Here is a 24,207-nt window from a genome sequence, read left to right as displayed (position 1 = left end):
TCCAAAGCAAGGTCCTTCGTGGAATAATAAATGCCCCTTGGTATATAAGAAATAGCGATCTACATCGTGACCTTCAAATTGAAATGGTTACAGAAGTGGTTAAGAAACACGCTGTATCACACAATAAGCGGCTGCAAAGTCATACTAACTCTGAAATGGAGACCGTATTAAATGTACGAGACAATGTTCGGAGATTAAGAAGAACCAAGCCTCATGAGCTGATGGGCTAAAAGCTACGGGAAAGTGTTATAACCTTAAACTTCCCCCAATGCGATTTTAAAAATTAAGAAATAAAAATCATTTGTCGATCTTTCATAGATTGGTCCTGATTCACCGGTGGTTTTAGTGCGGTAAGAGTCCCACACTACTCGGTACCGATTCTTACCGAGTGTCTTTTGAAGATTTCCATCGGATATAAAAAAAAAAAAAAAAAAAAAAAAAAAAAAAAAAAATTCGGAAATTACATAACATAACTAATTCATTCTAAAACAAATGAAAATCTGATAATATTTATTTTGATATACAGAATATTCTTATTTCAATTGATAATTTGATTTCATATGTATCATACAGAGTGAACATTGAATATAATTACTGATGTTTATGAATATTTATACACAAAAATATTTCTTCCATTAACCACTCGTGGACATAACAGATTTAATACTAACACAGCTTTTTAAACTACATCGTACTGCTATCAAATAACCTCCACTTGCTCTAAGAAAAATACTACTGCGGTTGGCAGGAATAAATTTAATAAAAAATCGTTGAACAATTTAGCGAATTGTGTTTCATGACCATCTTCGAGAAAAGTCTCTAATATCAAAATTTAATATAAAATTTAAAAAATCTGGAATTGTTAATTTGTTTTTAAGGCCAGATACATTATAACTTAAAATTTTTAAATTTAAAATGACTTGGCAGACGGCAACACTATCCTACAATTGATGATGTTGACTCCGCTGAACACTGCATCCAGGCTGTTGACGTTGACTGTATGATGGCGCTGCTATCGCATAGGATTCTTTATTATCATTGTAGCTGTCAAATATCGTAGACTACTATCTGCAAAAGTGTTTTTGACAAACGAATATTCCTCGGCATTGTTTACAATCAATCCTCGTGCAAAGTTGAAAGAAAACGCGAAGTTATTGATGTGAAGTTTTACTCCTCTTATTAAAATTTTGGAGAAGACTCATGCAAGTTTGTTTTGCGTAATCAACTTTATTGGTCTTCCCTTCTGCCGGAAAATGCACCACAACAGTATTTTCGTTGTTTTTACGTGTGAGGATATCCAGTTGTCGTTCCAACAGATGATAGTAGGTCTCCATTGCAGTTACTCGTTGCACAAGATGTTGTGTACTTTAAGTGACTGCAGTTGGGATACAATTGCTTGAACATCATCTTTTTTTGCCACTTCTTCAAATTTGGGGTTAACACATTTGTTAATGCAATCGAACATTACTTTTAATTGATCGATGGACATATTTCCAACTGCCATATTATTATTATTTTTTTTTATGGAAACTTTTTTTGAATTAGTTGAATTTTCAGGGGAGTTTTCTTCTCTACCTCGCTTTAGTGGCATATGCAATTTTTTAACGGTGCACTGCTGAGTATGCCGCAGAGAAAAATTAAGAATTTGGTGTCTTAAATGTGCAATTAGACAAAATAAAGACGTGTATTCTCCGCAAATTAAGTTCAATTAACGATTTCAAAAGTTTTTAGAGTAAATTAGTCTGTTTTAAAAGTATAAACTAATTAAACAAGAGGACCGCATAGAACTCTGACTTTCTCAGTTAATGACAGATGTCAAATAAAAATGTGTTTATAATCATTACATTTTTTAAATTTTGACAAAATACAATAAAAGAAATAAATCAAGTGCCAACAGTTTCATCATATTTCCGCTGAACCTAAAGAAACATTTTTGCGTGTGTTTTATAAACTTTAAAAACATAAATAAAGTTTTTTCTCACTTTGAAATTTTGTCCAGTCAATTTGTAATTTGAACAAAAGGCGACCTTCCGTTAAATCCGGTAATTCTGATTTTTTTACTTGTTTATGAAGATGACCTTATTTATAATCCAACCTCGAGCGAAGGTCACAAGATGTCCAAAAATCAGGAAAACAACGAAAATCTTGCGCATTTTTCGCTTATTTCTATCTTTTACTCTGAAGACGGGATTCGGCTCAAAATTAAGAAAATTCAGTTAGCTTCAATTACTTATGGTGAAAAAACTATCCCATCAGTGTTAAAATCGGAAATACCAGAAAAAAACTAAAGATTTTTGAGGTTTTGTAGATTTTTTCCCATGTTGCGTTCAGACCTCGAGGTCGAAACCAACGTTATAGAAAACCTATTCAAAAATTGGATCTATCGGATTTACAGAAACGACTGTTTCTGCCCAGAGAAAAAACTAATTGGCTAAAAACTAGTGAAGTAGATGTAGTATTTTCAATTTTCGCAAACACTTAAATAGGTTTTTAGAATTCGCTTTTTTGACATTGATTACTGAATAAAAAAATAGTATTCAATGACGTATAAAATTCAAAATACATTTTTTTATATATAATTTTCACTGGTTTTTAACTTTGTGGTTTTGAATTATTTTTGTCTGATACTGTAGACTAAAGCAACATTTTAAGAAAATAACTGCAATAACGGATTTCTGGCTTTGAGAAAATGTATGTCACAATAATGTAGGTGTTGCGTTGTTTTCCAGTCTTTGATTTTGTCGAAGTTACTTTTCTAAAATATTACCCTTCTCGCATAACATGGACGATTTTTTATCAACTGGACACAAATTGTAGTTAAATTGGGTGGTTTAAATTGTAGAAAATGATTGTATTAAAAAATATCTCCTTTAAGGAAAAAAATATAAATAGCGAAATTTTCTGACATTTGGACATCTTCCGTTCTTTGGTCGTGGTCTGAAACTTGGATTATTAATGAGGCCAACATCATAAACTAGTAACTTAAAACTCATAACTACCGAATTCAACGCATGTTCTTATGTAAATAGTCACTGGACTATTATTGCGTTATTTATTACTTTTATTCATAAATCTAACCGGATTTTTTGTACAAATTTAGTTCAGCTTTTAGCTGAAATGTTGAGAAAAAACGTGAACTAAGTTTTACCTCGAGCTGCGGACTACCCTTAACAACTGAATTTATTTAGTGCATCTACTCACTAACATCCCTGCCCATCAAAACTAATGTTTAAATCGAATATCCAAACCAAATTGTATTTAATTTCGAAACCTACTATCCAGTCACACCAACTACTAGAAATAAAATGTCATGTCTCTTACTCGCCAGCAAAATATCCCATTTATGCACACCACAGTCCTACCAACATCCATCGCATCCGATGACAAAAATAAGTAGCAGACGTGAAGGAAGAAAAATAATAAAATTTCATGTTTGGTGTTTGTTCTCGCTCAGACGTCGCCATTTAAAATATAATCCCAGTCAAAATAGTTGAAAAATGTCAAATATTCCATTAAAAACAACTTGAAAAACAATGAATAACTAACTAAAACATCAGTGATTAAGTGTTTTTTCCAAAATAATCCACCAAAAGCCCATTAATTTTAATTAAAATTAAAATTCGCACTGCAGTGAAAACGTAAAAATAAAAACCAAAACCCTCAAAAAAAGAAAATTACTTTTCAACTTGAGTTCTCTATTTTTCCCTCACCATATACACACATACACCACCTAGCCAAACCGCTAATGTCAAAAAGAGATAGTGCTTAACTGACTCGAATGGATTGCGCAAGAGTGAAAGAGTGCAATATATAGAAAACTGAAAAATTTCTCATTGGGATTTTTCTTTATCCCTTCGTATTCGTACAATAAAATAAATAGGAAATTTATTGGTTAACTTTTTCTTACTTCGAAATTGCTTTTGTCAAAAAGAATAAATACATTTATATATTTTTTCATCTCGATCTCGAGTAAAGGGAAACCCTTGGTTTGTTTGGGGTTTTCAAAAACACAACAAAATATGCAACTTAGTGTCCCACCAAATTGGGACAATTTGCAGAAGACGAACGGAAGGAAATGTTTTGAGTGTTGATTTTGTGTGTGAAATAATGAACAATTGTGCTGGAAGAAATTATTATTATAATTATCGTGGCGAACAAAGTCATTATCATCAGCAGAAGCAGAAGCAGCAGCAGCAACCCATCTCAAACATCAGCAACCCCACCACCAGCACCACCGCCAGCAGCACTAGTGGCAGCAGCAGCACTAGCACCATTTTCACAATTGTGTTGCTGTCGCTTTTTGGTTTTTGGATTTTTCTTTGGACCTTGATGCTGGCGCTGCGAAGTGTTTGTAGGAAAATTTTAAAAAAGAATTCACCAGTTCGAGTTCCATAGAATTCTTATGAAAAACAACACAAAACCAATTCCAGGTAAGTGTCCAGAAAGCTAGAAATCTCCACATCCTAAAAAAGCAACTTTAGAATTTGCAACATTAATTTGTGATATCGAGTCCGAGAGTGTAGCCTTCCTTTTCCTTCCTCCATTGCTTTGGTTGGTGCTTAGTGCTTTTGGTTTTGGTGTAGCGTAGCGCTGAGTCCAATCCGAGTTCCGATTCCGAGTGCCAAAAATGTGCGTGCGTGTGTGTTTTTTTACGGGAGGGAAATTTATTCAATTTTTGTTTTTAATTTTGTATTTATTTATTAATGGAGGAGGCGGTTGCAGCACAACGAGCGGAAATACACAGTTTTTGTGGGATTTTTTAAAAACATTTTCTCGGTTTATTGAAAAATATTTTGTTGTTTTGTTTTTATTTATTGGATTTGTAAAAAAACCTTGAGAAAATAGTTTCGGGAGTTTTTATTTTCTTTAATTCAAAATACCCTGCAATTCTTGAGTAGAGAGAAACTATTTCTCTTTCTTTTTAACTGCAACACAAAATAGAGTGTGCATATGTAAAGTGGCGGCAAAAATTGACATTTTGCTTTTTCTGATTTTTGAATCGTGGTGCGATAATCTTTTCTTTTTGCTCGTTGCTTGACAAAAGGGTTAAATTTTCTTTTGTTTTTGTTTTGGAAAAAGAAAATATATGTAAGTTGATTATGTGGAAAAGGATAGTTTTTGAATAAATTTGTGGTTGATATGGGATGTGTGAAATTCTATTGAAATGTGTCACTATCCTCGACGTTTACTCGGTAGGTAGGTATCCCAATCCAAAGTGTGTGTATTTTTTTTTCTTTTCAATTTGCGAAAACCTGCGTAGACAAATTGATATTTCCAAATGACGACAAAATCAAAGAATTGAAAGCCATTGTTTCTGCTTAACGCATAATTCTACTTTTTCAGAAGTGTGTAATTTGAAATGAAATTGTACCCATACCTAATGTTTTCATTGTTTGATTTTGAAACAAAAAGAAAAACAAATGGCTTTGTACCTATATGCCTGGATCTAGGTGGGTACAAATGCTTTGCAGTTTCTTGAGTTGAATCTTGTTGGAAATTTGATAAGATAGAGTTTTTGGGTTATCCCACACCTGCTTGGTCAATTATTCATAGGTATAGTTATAGTGATTTTAGAAAAAGCGAAATAGCATTTTGAACAGGTTGAATTTAAGATCTCATCCAGTTAAATAAATAAATTATGTGGCCCAACAGTCCTTTGAGAACTAAGGCCTAGTGACTTACAACACTTTGCCATTCCTATGTGCGAGTAACGTTGTCGGGGATGGAGAGGACCTACACTTTTAAGCTATTTTCAGAAAGCACTTTAAATGACAAGAATTACTCTTGGAAGATATGTCAATTCCTTGCAAGAGGCAGTAACCGCGAACAATCTTTCGATGGCAAAATCAGATTTTGAACTCAAAAAATGCAATGACAGTCCAACGGACTAACCATCACGCCACAGATCTCATCCAGTTGAAATTTGAGATGTACACGTATGTCTGCAGCTTATCTTCCGCTACGCTGTCGTGTTCTAAAGAATTTACTACGAAAGGACTTTTTAAATCTATCGAAGTCTTCCAACAAACGTAATTTTTGTCAAAATATTTGGATCGAAGAAGATTGCCTACAGCTTAAATGAAGCGTCTTCTCCTCAATATTTTTTCTCACAATGGTGTCCAAAAATTTGCCTTAATGCTTTTTGAACTAAGCTATTGGGTTGGAGTTCTTTTAACAAGACTTTGGAATAAGTATAAGTCCAATAAGGACAATTTGTATCTTGAGTGTCACAATGCTTTGCAGTGAATGAAGGTAGGTGATAGTGTCGATGAACCAAATAACAATTTATGACTTAATTCTTTGTCGTTAGGTAATAAGGTCTTAAGTCAAAAAGTGCATTTTAAGTTTTCGATTTGGTGTAACCACCTTTGTTGTCTCTTTCGTTTAAAAACAATAACTTGATTGTAGAGTTTCTGCTTAATATCGTATTAATTTAATCTTTAGACAATAAGACCGACATATGGATATATGATTTGATATTAACGTCTAAGGTTAATTGAGTCTGGGTACTCCAATTTTTGACTTAATTCCGTTTTTGCCTAACATCAAAAGAATTAGTAAAAGCGAACATTTCCATTTAATCATTGTTGTATTCAAGCTTCTTCAATAAATTGATCAATTGGAATTTGTAAACGATTAATTTTAGGTCTTTGTGTTGAATTTTCCTCAAGCTAGTAGGTGAAATGTTAGCTGTTGAATATTTAGGAGTTCATGTTTGTGAGTTCATGTTTGTTAGTTGAGTCTTAATCTCGGCTATTCTCAGCACAGTCAAGAGGTGACTCTTCATTTCGCCCAAAACATTAAAATAAAAAACTCACTGTTTTGGCACAGCACTCACTTTGATTGTCTAACTTTGTTTAAACGTAGAGCTTCTCATTTGGTTCGTCGGTATGACACTGACTTTCTGTAAAAATTTCAACCGTGAGAAATAACTTAGAGTCAGACCCATCATTTTGTATTTATGGTTTCTGGCAAGACCATGAACCTGCAGACCAGCTTAGAACATTAGTTTTAGATTTCTGAATTTCAAGTGCTTCATTGGAAGCAGCCTTTGGTATATATGTTATTCTATGTTGTTATCAAATATTTCTATTCACCTTTGATAATTGAAAAATTGCTTTTGGCTATTTATAAAATAATAGGCAACTCTATTTATGAAATGGGAAGCAACTCTTCAAGACTACCCTTCAGAATGAGAATACTAATCAAGTTCCCATAAACATTCTTGTTCCCCAAAATATTTGCTTTTGAAGTAACAAGACAAAATTCAATACGAAGGGTCACGGCTTATAAAATTTTACCCAGGTCAATTTTGTTTCTGAAACAAATTGTAATAATTCAGTAAACTAAAAAGTCCAAATCTGCTTGAAAGGAATTGAAGTAAGTCAAGTGTTTATTTTTTAGAATCTTTTGAATCATAACTCAAAGGTAACATGAATAATTAATGTAATAATATCACAATAAAGGGACTCATTTCTCTTTCTTTCTGTATGATCTATTCTGTAAATCTGAACAAACAAATATAATTGCCTAATTGTAAAGTTTTAATTAAATAAATAAAAGTTTTCTGTGTGCTAAGGCGTATAATGCAATTTTTATTAAGAAGAGTTCATAAAACAGAAACGTGCGCTTATTTTATTCTAGGTAACATATATTTTTTAAATTATCAATTATTAAAGTTTTAAACACTAACTACAAACCTAAAGGAATATACAGGAAACATCATAGGTACATATTTCCATAGGTTCTAGAAATCTATCGACTTCATTTATAAACGATTAAATTAAAAGATGCTTAAAACCTGTAAACTTTAATATTGAATTTAATTTAACATCCCTTTGTAGCTTATGTGAAACATGGAATCAAGCTTTGTATATTTTTTTTATATATTTATCTTAAATGGTAAAAAATATTGAACTTTTTATTCATACTCATTCACACATATGTACATTTTAATTCGTACAAATATGATTGATTGTTTATCATGTTGATTTAATATAAAGAATGTTTTATCTTAATTGCTTATTCCAAAAATTTGGTAAAACTATGCAACAAAAAAAAATTGAGACTCATAAAGAGGACAATAATTACCACACGCAATCAGTTGTAAGCACGAATCCCTTCAACTTTCCACTGAATAAACGAACTATAATCATGACGGATAATATTCTTGACGAATTTATGACCTAACAAAGATTAATTCTCCTTGGTTTCATATAAGTAGGCTGGTTTTTAATGCCACACCTTGGGGATGATGGACAATAGTCTCCTAACGTACTAACCTACCCTAAGGAAAACTACATTTTGCATTGATTGCTTTTTGGTTTTGAACAATAATAATTTGTTTTTTGTTGTATTCTGAAGAACCTTGTACAATTGATCAAACAACAAACCAAATCAACAAAAAATATGTGTGTTTAAGCATGGAACAGTTTACTTTAAAAAATAAATTAAATAGGTGGCGCAAAGGTCCGTTGAGTTTTTAAGCCGAATCCAAACGGCTACTTTGAGAAAGCACTTTTCGTGGCAAGAATCGCTCTTGGATGATTTGTCAATTCCTCGCTAGTTTACTTTAGTAAATGGAATACAAATATCCGTGGTGTGACGGGCTATCATGCCAGAGGTCTTGGGTTCAATCCCTGTCTATGTCACTTAAAGTTTTTTTTCACGGGTGTTACCTCTTGCGAGGAATGACAAAATTCTCCAAGAGTAATTCTTTCTTACATTAGTTGTTCGGATTGAGCATAAAAACTGTTTTTTATTATTTTTATAAATTGTCATTTATCTGAAACTTCGAACCCACTTAATGTTTCGCTGATGACAGTAACCTAGTCTTTCATATTCGTTTCAAGATTCCCATCCTTATCCTTTGTATTTACTACCAACGGCAACGTAGAATTTAATGCTTCGAAAACTCAATGCTCTTTACTGTCGCAAAGGCGTAAACCTCCGCTAATGCTATTATCCATAGGCGGTACTTGCATCAAGGAGACATAACTACATGTAGTTCAAGGTATGGGCATCACAAACCACTTGCTGAGGAGTATTCACATATTTTCTTCGACGATGGAAGAATTTATTTACCCATCCTGATCTGGCTATAATTTACAAAGCTTATATTTGTCAAAAACTTGAGTGTAGTACTCATATTTGGGCTGTTGCTCCCAAAACCTAATTGAGTCTTTTGGACACAATTGAAAAAAGAGATTTAAAAACGATAAGTGGTCGTTCTTTTACCGACACATTTACTTCTCTTGAACACCGCCGAAGGGTTTCACGCCTATCAATGATCAAGAGAAATAGAAAGCCGGTGAAGAGATCTTGTTGCTTCTTCCTCATATTTTGCCTGTACCTAATGTCTGTTTTTTTTTTTATTGGATCGTAAAATAAGGTTCCATTCTATCAGAAATCCTCTTTTCTTTCGCACCATTTGGATGGCTACAATTAAGGGAAGCATTGTTCAGGTAATTCGTAACACAAGGAACATTTACGTATTGTCAACCTGTGGTTCGAAAGCTTTTATAGCAGCGACGACAAACCAGTCTCGATCATATGCTACAGTTTCAAAGACACTATATTTATTACTGAACCTCACAAATTTGTTGTCGAAGCAATTTTCCAAGGTGTCTTCAAATTAGTTAGTTTGTCTTAAATGTGTATCAATTTTCATATTTTGAGTGAATATTACCCCAAGATACATATTTGTATTTTTTACAACCTTGACAACATTCAATTCTTAAAAGCATTTCTCGTTTGTTGTAGTTTTGTCTCCTCCGTTGCGTATTACCAAATTTTAAATTTTTCCGGATAAACCATGAGATTCCATACCTTATAGAATGCCAGGAGCTTATTTAACGTTAACTGTAGAGTTTCAAGTGAGTTTGCCATCATCTGCAAAAAGAAGAGCTTTAATTTGTAGTGCAAATAGATCGGGGTTTAGTGGGCTGCGCTGGTTGCCAATTGGAAATCATTTAGCTTTTATTAAATTATTTAGCTTTTAACAAAAATTATTTAGCTTTTAACAAAAATTATTCTATTATGCTTTTAGGTACCACCGCTTCACACTTAATTAAATTAAAACTAAAAATATATAATTTCTTCTATTTCAAATGTACAACCCGAATAGACTACCCGTTTTCTAAACATAAGCTTTCTCTGCTTCTTTGTTCTGGCGTCCAAGAATAAATCATTCATCATTCACTCCATTCCATCGATGTGTTTTGGTTTCTGAACCACTGAGAGTTTTCAATATTTTCTCCAATTTTCTTTGTACCACATTAAGAAATAAAGTACCCGTGGCGTGATGGCTATTGCGTAGGACTGTCATGCTAGAGGTCTTGGCCACCCAATGGATTGAAAAATCCTGCAAAAGTAATTCTTATCATGAAAAGTGCTTTCCCAAATAAGCTGTTCAGAATGGGCATACAAATGTAGCACGCCTTTATCCCTGACATGGCTCGCACACAGAAATGGCTGAAAGTCACTTAATCACTTCTAGGCTCATTCATTCTTAGTAAAGTTTTACACCGTTACAATGGACTCAAAGCGATGAATCGATCTGCTGCAGGTTTGCCTTAAATAACATTTCTATATTAGTAATTCATTCCATAAACGTGAATTTTACCTCTTTACATTCTTGTTTTGATCAAACAAATTATCATCAGACAAAAATCTATTTTAAATATAAAAGTATATAAATATTTTTTATAAATAAGTTGATGGTAGGAAAAAAGTTATTAACTTTCGTTGTTTCTTCATGTGTCTTCCATCTACTTTATAAATCAACATACATCATATTGTTGTTTGTTTGCAAAAATGTGTCAATTAAAAGAAATAATTTCAATTTTTACTTCCAGAAATACATAACAATTTCCACAAAACGATATGAGCAATATTTAATTGAAAACAAATATTTTTATTCAATTAAAAAACAAAAGAAGAAAACAAGAAACAATTTTTAACAAAGCAAATAAAAGAAATCAGTGTTATGTATAAAAATCCTCCCTAAAACCATAATGAGCGATCGCGACATACCGAGTGTACCGGTAACAACTTTAGCCGGCCTAACAAGTCTATCGGACTGTAAGTAGTGTTTTATAGCTTTAAATGTATTTTACATTTGTTTGTTTATTCTTTTTCTTATTATGTTTTTAGTATTAAGTGAGCTTCCTGTATCGGACTCTTTGTCGAGTGTGACATCTTTAAATAAATCACTACTATTCCATACATTAGTTGCTGATGAATCAAATAATCTTTTATCGGTTCGTGATGATAATTTAGTAAGACAATTAGTACACGCAATTGAACAAACAAATTCCGATAATATGTAAGAAGTATTTTTAAGCTAATAAACGTATAAATGACAAAAATATAATTTTTTTTTTTTCTTTTTATTTTAGTGAGGTTAAAAGTCAATATGCCATAAATCAACATGGAACAAACATAAGTACTTATCCGGAATTACTTCAAGGAATCTATACATTTAGGCCAACTGTCTTTAATACGCCACAAAATCATCGAATACGTTAGTCAAAACATTACATACCTTTATTCAGATTTAATATAAAACGTTTTTTGAAATTGCAGAAAACCATCAATCACCCCAACAGCAGCCACAACATCTCCTACAACAGCAGCAAGGACAACAATATGCTCCTCAGACATCAGCATCAGCATCAATAGCACACAGTTCATCGCAGCTTCAACAACAACAACGAATGGGTGTGAATGTTATACAAAATCTACCAGATCAAGGCAATATTTTGGCACAACAACAACAACCAGTAAGATTCCAAGTTTGTTTGTTGTGAGGATATTTTTGTTTACATCTTTATCCATTCTTTAGATAAAACCGCCCGTTATAAACAACATAACTGTGCAGCAATTTATGGCAGTACCTTCACCTGATGGAAAACTTCAGCAACAACCACAAATCCTTCAACAAGTTATCATAAATCCAACACAAACAGCCACTCAACAACAGTCACCAGTGCAAAACAATTTTGTGTAAGAATCTAGGCTTAGTTAGATTATTTTTTTTAAATCTTAAAAGTATTTTATGAATAGAAAACAAATTTAAATAAAAAACTCCCTTTTTAGTGCAAATGCCACAGCTTTTCAACAACAGTCTCCGCAAACAACTGTTGAAACTCCGGTAAGACGCACACGACGCAGTGCGGCGGCTGCTGTTATAGAACAACAGCAAAGTACTTCGCCACAACAGGTGTTGTCACCGAAACAACAAACTTCTACAAGTCCCCAACAAAATATTGTTGCTTACCAGAAAAAACAAGCAGCTGTTCAATTACAGCAACAGCAGCAACAACAACAGCAGCTTCAGCAGCAACAGCAGCTTCAGCAGCAACAACAACTACAACAGCAACAGCAGCAACAGCAACCTGTTTCACAACAAACGTCGGTAATTCAACCTCATACCCCAGTTATTCAGCAACAGCAGCAACAACAACACCAGCCTGTGATCCAACAAAACCATCAACAAAAAACTGTTATACTGCCAACACCTCCACAACCAACAGTTATAATTCAACAGCATCCAGCTACAGCAACACCTCCTGCTATTCAGCAAATTTCACATCAACAAAATCAACACACAACATCTCCCCAATCACATGTAACACAACACCAACAATCATTAACTCCTAAACAGCAAATAAATACACAACAACAGCAGCAAGTTCCAATTCCACAACAAGTTCAGCAAGCAATGCAAACAAAACAACATCCCCAAACCCAAAAACCCCAAATTCCACAACAACCGCATAAACAACAACAAAAACCGAGTCCTCAAAATCAATCACAACCCTTGATGCCGCAACAACAGCCCCAAGTGGCTCAACAGCAACAACAACAGCAGGCGCAATTGCCTCACCAACAAATGCAAGCTCAACAACAAAAACAACAACAGCTACTGCATTTACAAAAACAACAGCAAATTAAACAACAACAGTCTCCACAATCACCAGCTTCACAGCAACAAGTTCTGTCCCAACAACAACCACAGCAACCAACCCAACCGGTGCCACATGTTATTCAAGGACAATTTCAAAACGTTCTAAATCTCCAACGGCAGCATTTTGCTCTGCAAAAACAACAATCAACTCAGCCTCAAAAGACAACTCCACGTAATAGTGAGTACCTACAGCAACAAAGTAAGAACTTTGAATTGCGCGGTCCTTCGCCAGCACAGGCAAGTACAGCGCCTGATTCTAATCTAATTGGCCAACAACAACAACAAAAAGAAACAACAACAAGTATATCGAATAACAACAATGGCTCAATGAAAACCAACGCCACTGCAGTCTCCAATACGATGTCATCAACTACAACAAATCCCGGAATGAATCCTATTAATGCAACTATAACATCCGAGACAGGAGTTGCTATATCAACTAACACCAATACCAACACCATGCCAGCAAGATCGAATTCAGTCAACTCGAGCGCTTCAAATGCATCCAGATCGACGACAAACAGTAAAAGCCGCCTTCGGGTATGTATTAATCGCCTTAAAGCCGAGGACGAGCGCTTGATGCAGGAGAGTATTAAAGAATTTGTTAAAAAGTCACCAGAATTGGCCATTAAAATCGGATTGGCAGATGATAAAAAACCTCCTCCGGATCATGCAGCTTCATCCACTCTCTCTGCCCCGCCACCTGCAAATTCTATAAAAGAAGAAAAACCATCTACGAAAGAAATGGCAACAGTACAACCAAATGCCAATAGCAGTGGTAGCACCAGTCTCGGTGGTGGTGCCGGCGGTGCCATCGCCGTTGGCGGCGGCGGAGCAGTAGGCGATACATTTTCAATGATGAAAGCTGCTGATGATAAGAGAATTGCAACTAAAAGAAAGTTAGCAATAAAACCCCATGATGAAATACCACCGGAACAAATCTGTAAGTTTATCTTTAAAGTAAATGAACAAAACAAAACAAAGAAAACAACTAATTTTAGTTTTGTAGTTTTAGCTCTTAAATTTATTATTTGATGATTTTAAATTTACACCCATATTTATATTTAAATTTACATTTATTTGGTTTGGTTTTATGTTTTTTTTTTTTTTTTTATTATCATTTTAACATTGTCTTCTTTTTGTTGTTTGCTTTTGGTCATTGTTTGTTTATGTTTGTGGTATCTGTGGCTTTTTTTTTACTGCTTTCTATTTAGTAAAATCTGTTTTTGTTTGTTTTGTGTGAGTTCTCACCATATTGACACCTAATTGTGTTATAATCTAATGTTCACTTTAAACATTTCAACAAGTTTACTGAACTCTGTTTCCAAGCTAATATCCAAAGATTCTAACTAAAAGAGTCCCATTGGATACATTAGAGATTAAATGTAATCGCTATTATCTGATCTTATAATTATAGAGTTAACAAGTCGGTAGCTAGGCTCTTATGAGCTGTATGAAATGTCGCATCACTAAATGTATATTTTTTTTAAACTACCCTACTCTGGATACGTAGTAATTCTAGCATTTATTAATATTTCATTAGTTATTTAAAATAAAGTAAATAGCAGGTATTTGCCTTCTTTAGTATGATTTTGTATACACTGGCCCCCACGACTAATCGGTCACTTAACCTTCAAGCAGGCGCGCGTAGTCGAATCGACCGCGGTTACTACATTTTCGTCAATATTATTATTTTTACTAATCATATGTAATTGTCATTTCTAGTAGCATATTTCATAATTTTAAGTATTTTTTTGACAAATTAGACTTTAAAGACAATGATAATTTATCTGAGTACAAATCAATAAATAATTATGGAATATTTAGTGCTTTATTTCTCTTATTCATCCGATAGGTCTTTTCGGTTACTCGCGCCCGCTCACGTTACAAATGACCGCGCGCCCGCTTGAGGTTTAAATATAAATCTACGCAATCCATTTTCTACAGCAAATTAATATTAAAAACAAAAAGAACACTATAATTTAAAACCTCGGACACTTCATGTTTTGTATTAAGTTGCGTACATATGCGGCACTGGATAACCTACTCCATCTGAATCTGAAACCCTTAGCTATACTCGACACACAAATAGCTGCAAGCTCTGCTATTAGCCTCAGAGCTTTATCACAGTGGACTATTAACAGCATTGGCCACTCTGTAATTCTTCATTATTTAGATTCAATTCCAAGCAATACAGCATCCTTCAACTTGAGTTCGATAAGAAATTCCAGATTTCTATACCTTCCAAATCTTTCTGGAAGACGAATAACTCTACTATTATACTAATTAGAGGATTTGTTGAGGCGTGTACTCTGAACGACTAAAATAAAGTCTCTCATTCCGCCTACCACTTCCACAATCACTGTTGCGTTTTCCAGGCATACATTTTTGCGATAAAAGAAGTCTTATACTGGCTTCAAGAAAAAGTGATATCAACATCTTATATTTAGATTTTGATATCACAACCACTTCAACCTAAACTAATCTATCCTTTTGATTTAATGGATTTCTCAATCACTAACTATTTCTTGCCATTCTTCTTGATGGCCCGTCTTGAAAACCTCAAAATGCTTAAAATTCTTTTTAAGCAACTCTTTATTTAGATTTTATGCACGGAAAAATGTAGATCGTAACTAAACTTAAAGTAAATAAACTAAATTATCTACCTTTTTCCACACCAACAAAAGGTTCCTCAGGAGGCCTTACCTCTTTTAACGTAAAAATGATTTCAATTGATTTGCTTTTCTCATATTTTTACCTCTTTTTTTGGTAGGAAGTTATGGCCTTTGATTTTACTTTCCTTCTTAACAACTTCCGTCTTATTTCTCACAAAATCGTAAAATCTGTTAGTTGTGACAATGATTGCCTGCTTCTTTTGTACACTTATATCCTTTGAAATTCTTAAAGCCATAAATTATATCCAATTTTTATTCAAGAAATTCTCTTTTTTATATTTCAATTTCCAAGAACACAAAAACTATTTGGCACTTTAAAATTGAAGTTGGTATTAGGCTAGGTTAGGTTAAAGTGTCTGTCCATGATGGAAAACGGACACACTTAGGCTAGTTTTATGGCCCATTGTGATACCAAATAAATCTTGAGGCTTCCTCCTAAGCTCAATGCACCCAGTTTAAGTTTCTTACGAAACGTGAGAGGCTGATTATGCTGATATGATTTAGATCGTTAAAAAAGAATTCTCCTAGGTAATTCTTGCGTTTTTGAGCTAGAGCAGGACATGTACAGAGAAGATGAAGAACTGTTTTCTCCTCTTCCTCGTCCATATAGCTTCTGCAAAAGTCATTTGAGAATACTCCTAGTCGCGTGGCGTGCTTTCCTATTGGACAGTGTCCGGCTATTGCACCTTTATTATCGAGCTTATATGCGATCTGCTTAAAGATAGCAAGCACTGTGATCGCTTTAAATCTAGTGTTGGCCAGATGTTTTTCGTGACCTGACGCGTAGTGATGTTGTTCCACCTGGTGTGGAGCGTCTTGTATTAGCAATTATTTCCAAGTAGCGATTGGTATGCCAGTGTGTGCCAAACACGTACGTGAGCTTATGAAATATTACAAAAACAATTTCAATATAACTCAGGAGTTTTTATTTCAGTGGCAATTTTTTAAGTTCAGTGCCATGCAAATTTTAGCAGGCATTAGTGTGTTTGAAAAAGCTCTGCCGTAAGGCCTGTACAAAATATTGAATTGAAAAAATTCAAACTGCGGGATGCCAAAAGTTGATATGAGCCTGGCAGTTTGTCTCACTTTTTTGAAGCTTGCTAATAATTTCTGTTTATTTAATATTATTATATATATTAATATCAACTTTCAACTAAGAAATGTAAACAATATGATTGTTGTTTAGGCTAAGATAAAAGTTTATAAAATATGCAGATTCAACGAAAATCAACTCAGCCTAATGGATGGTTTTCTTGAATATGTAGACTAAATCCAATTTCGATCACAGTCCCCAAAAAATACTTACATTTGCTCTTATGTATGTTTACATTATTTAAAAGAGCAATTTTAGCAGTACTGTTTAAGTTTTACAATTACGAACTCATTCAAGGTCTATAGGGAAACATGCAGTAAGCTTGTACAATAACCACTGCCGTACTTAAAGGACCAATAACAATAGAAAATAGTGAATCATAATTCCTTTTTGAGTGTCCTCCTTTGGCCATGGTAATAATAACTGAACAATAAATCGTCCTTCGAAGATAAAATTTTCAGCTATAATTATTTTACTAAACAAAATTAATGCTAACCAAATTGTTCTCTTAATCGCTTTCCCTTAATAGCACATACAAACATTCATACATGTATATTAATTATGATTACTGAATTCGAAATATTGAAAACGAAGCTTCTTGGAAGTGGATAGAAAAGGAAATTTCAAATTTCGTAATCGACACGACTGAAATTTTTTTCAGTGGAATTGTGCAAATTATGTGTTATTTGTTTTTTGAAAAAAAAAAACAAAAATAACTTCAAGATCACAAAAGTATTACTTCATTTCATTTTAAACGGACATGCAAATCGCCTTTTTAAACTGAGCTTTCATGTTCATTAACCTTAGATCCTATTTCATATAAACTTATAACAAATAAGAATCTTCATAAATGTTTATTGTCCATGTCCATTGTATATATAACACAAATAATTTTTGTTTTATAATAATAACAAAACCAAATTGTCAAAAAATTTAATAAATATTTTTACCAGCAACAAAAAAGTAAAAAAAGAAAACAAAAAATTGCGACGAGGCACCGAATGAAGTGGGTATTACACACAAAAACTGATTTTCTATTTTTACATTGTAATAAAATAAATTAATATTGCTTATTTCCCTTTAATATATTTTTTAAGTAGTTACTTTTATTTTATTTTTGAATACCTTTTTAATTTCTCTTCCTTAGCTTCTTTACACGTTTATATAGAAAATCAGATACAAAATAAATAAAAAGATCTCATTTTTTTTCTTTAATAAAATAAGAAATAAATTTATTAATATTTTTTTCTTTTCTTGTTTTTGTTTTTATTTTCATAAATAAAAACAACTATTATAGTCTCCCAGCCTAAAGTTCGACGTGTTGAACGTAATGTCGCACCATCAACACCTAAATGTTCGAAAGAAGAAGTTATGCGTTCACAAACTTATCAACAATTTATGAAAAATATGGAACAAATAATTGAATTATTAGATGATACTGAACAACCTAATTTTGATTCTGGTAAGGAATTGAGTTTATAATAATAAGTCAACAATTTTTCAATATTTTACACTCTCTTTTAATTTTAGATGAAGTTGATCAAAACATCGAATGTATAACATCGAAAATGCTTAATGTTATGAGCAATGATGTTGCAAAATTAAAGGCAAAAATGGTACTCGATTCAATTCCGAAAAATAAACTAACACTTTTGATCAATTATGCCATGAGAAATGTGTATTTGGCTAAAAATTATTCCGCTGGACCGGTAAGATTTTCTTTATTTTTATAACTTTACATAGGTTCTCAATAAAAAGACAAACAAAATTATTAATTGTTGCCACTATTTTTTGTTCGTAGTCAGGTAGGATTTATATACAAGCTAAACTTACCGACTTTGCGTTTTAAAATTGTGTTAAAGAGGTTGGCTTGATAAGAACGATAGACATTAGCTGTTTGCGTATCAAACACAAAGATGGTGAATCCTCTTCCCTGTCTAACAACGATCCAAATACACTCACATCCTTTCTTTCAAGGTTATGAAAACGCAGATTATTTATTAGTCTAATAAATATTTTCAGGATCGATAGCTTTTTAATTATTGGCAATATGGCTTTCGTAACAATAAGCCTACCGGTTATTTGATGGTTTAACTAACCGAACAGTGGAACAAGTCTTTACATCAATTTCGAGAAAGTACAATTATTGCATTTAAAATTTCAAAAGCATTTGATAACATTTTGCAACAAGTTTTTCCATCGAAATTGCGTGATTTTAGTATTGATGAATCTTTTCTTCGTTCGATTAGAAATTACTTTGTAACCATTCAATATAAACTCTATTCTTATCAATTAAACTGTTTCGCTTATAACAGCACCCTCAGATTTTCATATCCGTTTCTAGATTCACATCCTTGTGCTTGAATGTGGAACTTCAACGCCTGCGTGTGATAAGCTGATTAAATTCCGATCTCGACAGCATTGTCCAATGAGAAATTATTAATTGTATAGAATTTAATGCTTCAAAACCTCAATGCTGTCTTCTGTCATTAAAACCTTCAAAATATGACCATGTGGGTTTACAATGACAAATATAACAGTTCGAGTTATTGCAATACAGACAAATTAACATAATTAACTCCGACGACAAGGAGATGGTCTGCCCTGCCGTTGGCAGGTTGTTAGAATCAATAGGTTTATAGTCGCAATCACGTTCGAGAAAAGTTTCTTTTTGACCAATTGTGAGGTATGACAATATTGGAGAAACTACAATTGAGAATCATTAAATTAACTACAAAATGTACCTCGAAGCAGATGTTGTGACAAAAATTAAGATAGGTAGACTCCGATGAGAAGGTTACCTAGCACGCATGAGCATTGAGGAACCAATTTGAAAGGGTCTTTGCGTATTTCATTTAAGACGACGATTTGGTAGAACATGCTTAAGTTGCAGAGATGGCGTTGGGGGCGAAATTCTTTTTTTACGGCAGACAGGGCCGTTAATTATATGATAAGAAACAGCTGAAAGTTTTTTGTGGGTATAGAAGGAAATGTTAGCATTAATATTTTTGGTCGATTTGAATGAACATCCAGTTAGTGAGAATCGTTGCCTTTGACTATGTTTCTAAAATTAAAAAAAAAATTGTTACTTATTCTGCTTTCGTCTTTTGTAATTATTAGCTTCTTGGGTAAATCACGGCCATAAGGTCTAACTTTGAATAGTTGAAAATAAAATTTGGCAACGTATTTTATTCAACATATGTCGATGGATTTGTTTAAGTCAGCTCTCGAGCACGACCATATATATATGTTGTCCAGTTGCAAGTACTGCAGCGCTCTAACTCCTCCTGTAGCATAGGGCAGCAACAAGATCCTTCCACCTATCCCTATTCACCGCAACTGACCTCAGATGTGGCCACGATTGAAAACCTTGAGACCGAGCCTCCTTCAAAACTGATGACTTCCAATTTGTCTTTGATCTTCCAGCGGGTCTATTACCCTGGGGATTCCATTGCTACATTGTCGTCGTTTTCCAGTGTATGGCCTATCCATCGCCACTTTCGTTGCATGTTGTCTACTTGGTGCGTAGCGCTATTTTGCTAGAGTTCCACACAGGAGAAAGGATTCCAAATGCACTACTAGCTTTGTTTATTCTAATGTTAACATCCTGGTCCGTTCCGCCATCGAGAGCTATAAAACTTCCCAGATAATTGAAATGCTCGACCTCCTCTATGATCCCCGGCCTTAGAATGCCCGTGCTCATTACTTTGGTGTGATTTGTGTTAATCCTCAAGCCAGGCACCTCTCCATTCAATTGCAGCGAATGACACATCTGATTTAAGCCTGCCGTGTTGTTTTCCATGAGACATATATCGTCAGCATAATCTATGTAACTAAGCTTGTCAAACAGACTCCATTGGATACCTTGTCTTTCATTTGTGCCAACCGTGGCAGTCATCACAATCAATTCATTCAATTCTACATTTTTGACATCATTTAGCAGCGCGCAAAAGTGCTCCTTCTATCTTTGTAGCTGATCTTCTATCGTCACGAAAAGGTTTCCCTTCAAATCTTACACGGAATAGTTAGTTTCAGTGCTACTACGCTTTTCGAGAATGTCTTTAGTGATTTTATATAGCTCCCTTGCGTCCGCTCTTCCTGCAGCATTTTCCGGAAGTTTGTCTACCCTTGTCCTCTTGTCACGTCTCACACACCGCTGGACTGTCTTATGACATGCTCTATACTCGTTTCGTAGAATCAATTTCCGCTGAACATCACTTTCTGAATTGATTCTAATTTTAAGTGTTCTTGGATATGTGATTTTGTCCCAGGTGTCTTGGGATATCCAGAGCACTACCATACTTACGCAAATACCTAGAAAACGAAAGATTGAAATTATAGAATGCCCTTTCACAAATAATTTTCCTCTGTGCATTCAAAATATCTTAGACTGCTGTTAATTGCTAGCTTCAAAATTATTCTTAAGGTATACACAGCCATTAAGGTAAGCCGTCAAGCCGTTGAAAAGGTTACCAATCATTAAATTATAAAAATAACTCACAGAATTGCATGTATAGGTACTGCAAGTGACATGGGGACAATACTAAAAGCAGCCCTAGATACACTTCTCTCACTACCCTCTCTTTATATATTCGGGAAAGAACTGGAGGCCAAAAGAGCATTACGTCTAAAACAAAGTGGGTACGGTCTGGTACCTTATCATTTATTCCTCTTCTAGAAAGATCAATAAAGATCTTTCAAGTAGAAATTCTTGCGGTGTCTGAAGCCGCTCAAGATCTTTTTTCCCACAAATTAGGAAACAAAAACATATACATACATATTTATCGACTGCCAGCAATCAAGGCCAAGGACATTTTGATATTGATAAAAATGAAAAAGCAAACTATTTGACCATAAACCGGTCAAAGCTTCATCTTAGCCATATTCTATCAATGATATACAATCCACTAGAACAAGTAAATGGGATTACCAGAGAAATTTTTATTGAAATTGCAAACAATGATGATTGGCTCTTAAATCTTGTTCGGTTTCAAGGAATATATGGCCGAATATTTGCAAAAAGAAAAACAAAATTCATTTTACAACCAAGCAGCTTTTGAAACCAAGCAGCTCTTGAAAATAGTTCTTGTTGGTGGGTTCCTATCAGGTTACAACCCATTGGATATAACTTAACTACTACTTCTTCTTTCCTCGGGAGAACAATGGATTCACAGAGATCCTGGTGAGATAGATTAAGTCTTTAATGTTTTGTTATTTACATTTTACAATATTGTGCCGTTTGTCTGAGAAAACATTTAGAATACAAAATTAAAAGCAACATGTTTGGAGATAGAAAAAAGTAGTGGCATTAAGTTAACTGTTGAACCATAAATGTTCTAGGAATTTAAAAATAATATTAAATAATATTTCCCGTGTTTTTAGGACGATGAGGATGACATCATTGATGATGAGATCATGGAAAGGATACTAAATGCCATTGAGGCATGCCTATTGGTTTGCAATATCTATTCGACAGCAAAAGATCTTAAATTCCTCCAAGAAGATAACATTTCTTTGATTATAAAATTTATACAATTTCAATTTCGTGAAACTATCTTTCCATCATACGATCCAGTGTACACTGTAAAGAGTATGAAAAAAATGGACAATAGAAAGAAAACCAAAGCACAATTGAATCACAATCGCAGCCTACAATTGCTCTATTCGAAATCTGTGGAATTAATGAAGGTGTTCGTGACACTCTTTGATAAATGCATTTTTGTAGACACAATTGTACTGCCATTATCAACGCTTGCAATTGAACCATTCTTTGTTGATAATATCGATACTTTGCAATTTGTGTGCTTGGAATTGGTTACAACAGTAAGTTTTGATAAATTGTATTTGTTTTTTTTTTCTACATACTTTTTTTTTTTATTTATTTTTCTTTAAGATATTTCGTAAAGAGAAGTACGATAAAATGCGAAGCAGCATTTTAGGTGATATTCTTGCATCCATTGATCGTCTTCCATCGTCAAAGAAGAATCTCCGACCCTTTAAGCTGAGCAACAATGGTGGAAACATTCAAATGGTCACTGCACTTGTCCTTCAACTTATTCAGTGTGCAACAATTCTCCCAGATTCAATCTATGAACCTCTTAAGAATTCTAAAAAATCCAGATCACTCATTGAAGACAATGATGAGAGTGTAAAACCAGAAAAGGACAACAAAGATGTGTTGGTGTTGAAAAAGTACGATGTTGCTGTGAGCATTGGGGGTAATTTCCTAACGACCTTTCTTAATAAGTGCAAAACGCGTTCGAATGAGACCGATTTCCGTCCGCTATTCGAAAATTTCATTCATGATCTGTTGGCAACGGTTAATAAACCCGAGTGGCCAGCATCGGAACTACTTCTCAGTTTGCTGGGCACACTGCTGGTTAAGTATGTCTCGGATAAGACAATCGAACAGAGTATTCGATTGGTGTCGTTGGATTATTTGGGAATTGTTGCAGCAAGATTAAGGAAGGATACCGTCGAGTCTAGATGTAAGGTGAATATCATTGATTCAATGATAAAGTGCATTAAGGCAGAGCAAGAGAAAGAGGGTGATCTACCAATTGTCAATGTAAGTGGAGAGGGCATTTATTTCTTCCTTTTGATACTCATAAAAACATGTCCTGACCTTTTCCCGTATAGAGCAAAATTCAACTCGACCCCGAGGAAGAGCGAACGGAGTTCCTGCAGAAAATTCTTCTGGATTTTTTAGCAGTGAACGCTCAAGAAGAGGATCTGGTTTGGGATTATGCAAGACACTTCTATTTGGCACAGTGGTATCGGGATATTATATATCAGCGAAGGCGAATAGCTGATGGAGAGAAGGGATATGCGTCGAGGAAAAAGAAAACAGCAAAGAAAAAGAGACGAAAAGGTAAACCACCAGCATAAAGTGAATATATATTTCATTTCTTATTTTGTATTGTGTTTTATTTTAAGGTGAATCATCAGACTCATCATCAGACAGTGATAGTAGCAATGCAGATGATGACTCAGAAAATGGTGCTAATGGTTCAACAGGTGGTGGTAATAATAAATCTCGAACTAATAACGACACAAAAAACCTCACCACCGATCAAGAATTAAATTTGGAAATATTCAATGTACTTGAAGATCGAAAGAAATATCTTCTAAGCAAAATCAAACCTTATACGGATATGAATTGCACATCACAACATATAAAGACTTATATAGACTATAATAATGCGCATTTAATTGCACAGTATTTGGCTAGTAAGCGGCCATTTAGTCAATCTTTTGATAAGTACTTGCAGAAAATCATATTAGTTGTAAAGTAAGTATTTCTATAAAACACACCATTTATTTAAACATTTAAAAATCAAACAGTTTTATTTTGACAAGTAGATGCATATATATGGTAAATTTTCTTTGATTATTAAATGTGGATTTTGTGAAACCACAAGGACATGTATACATTATCTTTCCTACTCTCTATGATGTCCAAATCAAAA

General features: G+C 33.9%; 1 protein-coding gene across 2 annotated transcripts in view; it reads left to right on the top strand.

Annotated features, from left to right (window-relative positions):
* The first annotated feature begins 3,316 nt into the window (after window positions 1-3,316).
* The window catches only part of LOC129953429 (nipped-B protein), a 33,728-nt gene continuing 12,837 nt past the window's right edge, over window positions 3,317-24,207 (top strand). Inside the window, exons 1-14 of one of the 2 annotated variants that reach the window (XM_056066678.1) lie at window positions 3,317-4,430; window positions 10,857-11,082; window positions 11,155-11,326; window positions 11,400-11,524; window positions 11,587-11,783; window positions 11,846-12,006; window positions 12,100-13,510; window positions 13,583-13,913; window positions 18,036-18,200; window positions 18,269-18,447; window positions 22,121-22,561; window positions 22,632-23,306; window positions 23,378-23,609; window positions 23,675-24,029. In XM_056066678.1, the coding sequence (XP_055922653.1) occupies window positions 11,016-11,082; window positions 11,155-11,326; window positions 11,400-11,524; window positions 11,587-11,783; window positions 11,846-12,006; window positions 12,100-13,510; window positions 13,583-13,913; window positions 18,036-18,200; window positions 18,269-18,447; window positions 22,121-22,561; window positions 22,632-23,306; window positions 23,378-23,609; window positions 23,675-24,029 (4,511 nt within the window). In that variant the 5' untranslated portion in view covers window positions 3,317-4,430; window positions 10,857-11,015. Of the gene's footprint in view, window positions 4,431-10,856; window positions 11,083-11,154; window positions 11,327-11,399; window positions 11,525-11,586; window positions 11,784-11,845; window positions 12,007-12,099; window positions 13,914-18,035; window positions 18,201-18,268; window positions 18,448-22,120; window positions 22,562-22,631; window positions 23,307-23,377; window positions 23,610-23,674; window positions 24,030-24,207 lie in introns of both variants that reach the window. The other variant, XM_056066668.1, reaches the window with a different exon arrangement.

This window comes from Eupeodes corollae, chromosome 1, assembly GCF_945859685.1.
Source record: "Eupeodes corollae chromosome 1, idEupCoro1.1, whole genome shotgun sequence".
Lineage (NCBI taxonomy): Eukaryota > Metazoa > Arthropoda > Insecta > Diptera > Syrphidae > Eupeodes > Eupeodes corollae.
Note: the sequence above shows the minus strand (reverse complement) of the source record. Positions and strands in the feature narration are given on the sequence as shown.